At 60.7% G+C, this 6,167-nt stretch overlaps 1 protein-coding gene across 1 annotated transcript; it reads left to right on the top strand.

The window, feature by feature from the left end:
* Nucleotides 1-440: 440 nt before the first annotated feature.
* On the top strand, nucleotides 441-5,459 carry LOC144936074 (neuronal acetylcholine receptor subunit alpha-10-like). The gene is made up of 6 exons (XM_078862889.1): nucleotides 441-501; nucleotides 1,334-1,479; nucleotides 2,051-2,205; nucleotides 3,017-3,119; nucleotides 3,692-4,121; nucleotides 4,654-5,459. Exons 1-6 carry the CDS (start codon nucleotides 441-443, stop codon nucleotides 5,457-5,459), a joined length of 1,701 nt encoding a protein of 566 aa, XP_078719015.1.
* Nucleotides 5,460-6,167: the final 708 nt, after the last annotated feature.

The raw sequence follows: 6,167 nt of genomic DNA, 5'->3' as shown, positions 1-6,167 counted from the left end.
GAATGTGATGTGATGAGATTTGTGATGTGATGTAATGGGATGGTATTGGATGGAGTCCGATGGGATTGGAATTAACGTGACGTATAGGAAGGATTGATTGATGGTATGGGTAGGGATGCGTTGGTATGATGAGGTGAGAGATGTGATGCATGGATGGTAAGGAATGATTGGTGGAGGATGCATGTGATAGCATGATGTGGTTGAGAGATGTGATGAGATGCGTTGCGATGATCGGCAGTGGACATCTGGGATGTAATGTCGTTATGGGATGATGCCTGCAAGGAGCTGCAGGGCTACGCATTTCGTCAGACGGGGAGAACGAGTTCATGGGCTTGTGTTTGATTGTCTTTCTCTTCGTGTGTTCGTCTATATGTGTGCCACTTGCACGTGGTCAGGTGACCTCTGTCCCCGGGATTGACCCCCCGGTGACCTCTATCACCATGAGGCTCGCGCTCCTGGAGATCGCGTTGCTCCAGGTGCCCTGCCTCTTCTCTCACCCAGGTGCGCTCCTCCTCCTCCTCTTCACCTCGGTCTCACCACCTCCTTACCTCCCCACTCCTTCTCACCCTCCACCTCTTTACCTGCGCATCTCCTCTTCATCACCTCGACCTCACCACCTCCTCACAGCTTCCGAACCTCACCTGCCCTTCCCCCCAGCCTTCCTCGCCCTTCTGAGCCTCGCCTGTCATTCACCTCACCCGTCCATCTCCTGAGAGTCGCCTCGCCCCACTCCGCCCTCTCCCCGCGTCGCTCCTCACCCAGGGCTGTCCCCCTGCTAGGTTTGTGCACGGGTATAGTTACCCCCCCCCCCCCCCACGTTAATCCGAGATAATCGTGCAAGAAAAATCACTCGTCACACTCGGCGCGACTCCTTACCATGTTTGTCGCTGGACGTATTTTTTTTTACACATCCCATCAGCTCCACGGCCTTCTGGGAGCGAGTGCAGACGCGCTCGCTGACAGCGCTCGCCCTGATCGGCCGCGAGAGGCGACGCGGGCGAATCTTCGTCTTTGTTTGCGAGGCGGTCACGGCGAAGACGCGACATGTTTATATATGGATCCACGTTGTGCTGTAATTGTATCACCGGCGTGCCCCCTACCCAAATCACCCCACGCGTGCCCCCACGTCGGTTGGGGATGGGTGGCAGTGAGCGGGAGGAGAGAGCGAAGTTGGGGGGGGGTAGTTTGATGAGGGCTCTTCCGAAGCAATTACCGTCAAATCCCTCTTCATGAGGCTCTCCTTTACAGCCTCTCCGCCTCCCGGGACACCCCCCCCCCCCCCGCCTCTTGCCCCCCCCCCCCCCACGGCCCTCTCGGGCCCCCGACCCCACAGGGTGCCTGGCGGCCCAGGGCTGGGTCGCGAGGAAACTCCTCAAGGACCTGCTGCGTAATTACACGACCTCCCTGCGCCCCGTGGAGAACACGGAGCGAGTGATGAACATCACCCTGCGCATCACCCTCTCCCAGATCATCGACATGGTGAGGACACTGGCACGGTGATGACATGTGCAGGGTCACGACGTGTGCAGGGCAAGGAGACTGTGGTAGGGCGTCACGACCTTCGCTCTGGATATCGACACGGGTTGAGGTCACTGGTATGGTAGCGGTAATGGAGGTGGTGAGGTCACTGAATCTCAAATCAATCGCAAGCTGAGGTTACCTTCTCGTTTACACGGAGCGGTCACTCCTCATTTCCACTCCCTCCTCCCCCCACCACCAAACCTCATCCTCTCCCCCACCATCACCTCCCTCCTCAACCCCCTCGCCACCATCACTCCCCCACTCCTCACTGACCCTTCGCTCACTCACCCCTCACCCCTTCCCCCTGATCCCCACCCCACTCACCCGCCAGCTCCCGCCTACCCCTTCCCTCGCCCCCTCCGTCACTGCCACCTCACACCGCCCCATTCCCCCCTCCCACTCACCACCTGGACCTTTTATTACTTCTTCCCCTTCCACTCTCCCACCCGCACCCTTCCTTCTCCCCCTTCAACCGCCGTACTCCCATTCCTCCCGAACTGACCACCCCACTCGCGACCCCCTCCCCCAGGACGAGAGGAACCAGATCCTCACGGCCTACCTGTGGATTCGCCAGATCTGGCAGGACGCGAACCTGCGCTGGGACAAGGACGAGTACGACGGCCTGGACGCCATCCGCATCCCCAGCGGCCTCGTCTGGAAGCCGGACATCGTGCTCTACAACAGGCAGGGGGCAGGGCAGGGCAGCGTGATGGGGGCAAGGGAGGGCAGGGGAGCAGGTGGCTGGGCATGGCTAGGGGGGCAGGGGGGGGGTGGGTGAGAGGGCAGCATGAGGGAGGCAGGGTCCCTGTGTGTGTTTGCGGTGGCGATGTTTTTGATGATATTGGTGATGATAATGTTGTTGTTGATGGTGTTGCGATGCATTGCAATAGTCGTGGCGTGAGGGAATCAAAGCGTGAACCGGTTTCTCCGCGTGAGCAGCCGAGATGATGGGACGTAGCCGAGCAATGCGCCATAAACGAAAAAAAAGCGACCTTGCCATCTCTATGAATGTGCACCTCGAAAGTGACGACGGATTGCGGAACACCCCGAGAATTCTGACTTCCTGTACAAATCATAATCACCACCACCATCATCACCACCACCACCATCATCATCACCACCACCACCACCACCATCATCATCACCACCACCACCATCACCACCACCACCACCACCATCATCATCACCACCACCACCACCATCACCACCACCACCATCATCATCATCACCACCACCACCATCATCATTATTATTATCTCCCAAATCCATGACCCAAACCTTCAGCACCGCCGCCACCCGGCACCGGTCTCCTGGGGATGACCCCCACGTGACCCCCCCCCCCCCCCCCACAGAGCCCGGCAGGCGCAATGTCACCACCTCCGATTAGCGCGCTTGGCTCCGTATGATGTTGATGTTTTTGCGCTCTGTTCTGATGTGGATGGCGGTGTTGTCGAAGGTGAGTTTGTTGATGTTATTGATGTTGTTGCTGCCGTAGTGCGGATGACCGCTTCACGGGCTCCATGGAGACGAACGTGGTGATCCAGAACAACGGGCAGATCACGTGGGACTCGCCCTCCATCACCAAGAGCTCGTGCCGGGTACCATCAGCTCCCCCATCAGCACCATCATCGTGATTACCATCATCACCACATTCACCACCACCATCATCAGCACCACCATCATCGTGATTACCATCATCACCACATTCACCACCACCATCATCAGCACCACCATCATCGTGATTACCATCATCACCACATTCACCACCACCATCATCATCAGCACCACCATCATCACCATGTGCACAGGAATCACCAAAGCCATCACCCTCCTCCCGAAAGTTTTATCAACATGTTTGGAATTTCTCCTGCACGGTATCCATCAGTGCACGGTCCCCAAGAAAGGATTTCGCGTCCTTCGGGGGGAAAGGGTGGGCGGGGCGTGGGGGGTGATGGGGGGGGCACGACCCACGGGTTGAGATCCACTGCCCTAACCCTGGTTGTGGACAAAGCAGTTGCAGGCGCGGGGAGACGAAGTCGCGCGAGAGGCTGGGTCACGCGACTCAGTCGCGGACCTGGCTTGACTCACATCCTCCCCCCCTCCTCCTCGTCCCCCTCCCCCTCCCCCCCCTCCCCCCTTGGCCCCGCACCGCGTGTGTGGGGCACCCCAGGTGGACGTGTCCTACTTCCCGTTCGACCGCCAGCAGTGCCGCCTCACCTTCGGCTCGTGGACCTACAACGGCAACCAGATCGACCTGCTGAGCGGCATGGACGGAGGAGACCTCTCGGACTTCATCGCCAACGTCGAGTGGGAGGTGCTGGGCATGCCCGCCGCCAAGAACGTCATCAAGTACGGCTGCTGCTCGGACCCCTACCCAGACGTCACCTACACCATCCTGCTCAAGCGCCGCGCCTCCTTCTACGTCTTCAACCTCCTCCTGCCGTGCGTGATGCTCTCCTTCCTGGCGCCGCTGGGCTTCTACCTGCCCGCCGAGTCTGGCGAGAAGGTGTCGCTGGGGGTCACCGTGCTGCTGTCGCTCACCGTCTTCCAGCTCATGGTGGCCGAGAGCATGCCGCCCTCCGAGAACGTGCCGCTCATCGGTGAGAGCCGCGCGCGGGGTCACGGGGGTGGTCACGGTGGTGCGGTGGTGGTGCTGCTGGTGGGGTCGTGGTGGTGAGGTAATGGTGGTAAGGGGTTAGTGGTGGGGGGTGGTGGTGGTGGTTGTGTGATGTGTGTAGGTCAACTCAGCCTTAAATGACTACCTGGTGCGGTGTGTAAACATCGCCACTGGGGAGACAAAGGCGGTCGGGCGTGGTGCTGGCCACCCACCCCCTCGTGTACCGTTCCGGCCTTCGTTAGGTGCTCGCTAACAGCACTTGCCCCTACAGTCTGTTAAGGCTATACGGGGGATCTTTGTGATGTGTGTTGGTGGTGTGGTTTTCTGGTGGCGGTGAGACGTGTGGTGTGTATGGTGATCTGGCGTGATTTTGGGAGTGAGGATTCGCATCAATCCCTGCACCACCCCCTCTCACCACACCGCTCCACCTCTGTTACATCACCCCCGCCCATCTCCTGCACCTCTACTCCACCCCATCACCGATCCGTTGCTCCCCCCACCCTCTCCCCGCGCAGGCAAGTACTACATCGCCACCATGACGCTAATCACCGCATCCACGGCGCTCACCATCTTCGTCATGAACGTCCATCACTGCGGGCCGGAGGCGCGTCCCGTGCCGCCCTGGGTCAAGTCGCTGGTGCTGGGCTACTTGGCGCGCATCTTCCTCGTCTACGACGTGGGGGAGAGCTGCTGGGACCGCGACGCCCCGGAGATCCGCGGCGGCGGGGGAGCCGACGGGACCACCCCCGACACGGGAGCCGCTCGACGCCACAGGCGGAGGAGACGCGGAGGTGGCCGCGGCGCCGCATCCGCGCCGGCGCGCAAGGGGGAGGCCAACGGTGGCGTGGAGGAGCGGCGCGGCGCGGCCCCCCCGCGGCACACGGTGGTGGTGCGGCTCGAGGGCGCCGGAGCGGCCGGCGGGGCGGCTCCGTGCGAGACGCGCGCGGTGCCCCAGCGCGGCCCCGCGCCGCGCCGTGCGAGCGCGGGGCCGGACGAGAACAACGGATGGCGAGGACGCGACGAGGAGGACGAGGTGGTGATGGGTTTCTCGTCCGACGACGACGGCGGCGGTGGTGGCGAAGATCGCGATGAGGATAGGCAGGGGAATGATGGAGGGGACGAGAACGAGGAGCTGCGCACGCGGCGCCGCGTGGCCGAGGGCGTGGAGGCGATCGCGCGCTGCTTCCGCGAGCAGCGCGCCGGCCAGGCGCGCGTCTTGGAGTGGCGTCGCGTGGCGCGCATCATGGACCGCTGCTTGATGTGGCTCTTCTTCCTCATGGTGTTCCTCATGAGCCTCATGATCGTGGTCAACGCCGCGTGAGGGAGCGCGGCCGCGCGCGGAGACGGCCCTCGTCGTACGCGTGCCGTGATCATCGCCGCTTCGGCCGCTCTTGTTGTTGTTGTTGTCGCTCTTGTTGTTGTTGTTGCGCATGAAGCGGCGACGCTGTCGTTCGCCTGGCTCTGCTGGTCCTGGCTGTGGGGGGTCGCGTGGGGATGAGCCCGAGGGGAGCGGTGCACGGCGTGGCGGAGGTGGTGGTGTTGAAGATTTTGGTGATTAATTTGGGAGGTGATGATGATGATGATAACGATGATGGTTGGTACAGGGAGTCGGGATTCTCGGGGTGTTCCGCAATCCATCGTAACGCTCGAGGTGCACATTCGTAGAACTGTCAACATGGTCGCTTTGCTTTGCTTTACTTGACGGAACATTTGCTCGGCTACGTCCCATCCTCTCGGCTGCTGACACGGAGAACCCATGATCAGTCATCATCACAAATCACCGTCCTCATCGATAATAAATAATCGATCATCGTTAAGCACGCTTGCAGAGACACCCGAGACCCCCCATTATCCTTGACCTAACGGCTTCTAAAGCTCCAGCCCTCACTTTCTCGGGTCCACCAATCATCAGGCGCGTGTCGCGTGTAACGACTTAATCTGCATGTGAAATACGAATGGGGCCCGCTTGGTATGTCATAGGTGCCACTCCGTGAGAATCCGTGTCCCCGATATCGTCACGATCTGTTGT

This window comes from Lampetra fluviatilis, chromosome 15 (assembly GCF_964198595.1).
Source record: "Lampetra fluviatilis chromosome 15, kcLamFluv1.1, whole genome shotgun sequence".
NCBI classification, from domain to species: Eukaryota; Metazoa; Chordata; class Hyperoartia; order Petromyzontiformes; family Petromyzontidae; genus Lampetra; species Lampetra fluviatilis.
The sequence above is the reverse complement of the archived record's forward strand: the minus strand, read 5'-3'. Positions and strand labels throughout refer to the sequence as shown.

Coding starts and splice junctions, on each gene's coding strand:
- LOC144936074 (XM_078862889.1), top strand. CDS start 441: ATGAGGCTCGCGCTCCTGGAGATCGCGTTGCTCCAGGTGCCCTGCCTC. Junction 502..1,333: donor CTGCCTCTTCTCTCACCCAG/GTGCGCTCCTCC, acceptor CCGACCCCACAG/GGTGCCTGGCGGCCCAGGGC. Junction 3,120..3,691: donor TCACCAAGAGCTCGTGCCGG/GTACCATCAGCT, acceptor GGGGCACCCCAG/GTGGACGTGTCCTACTTCCC.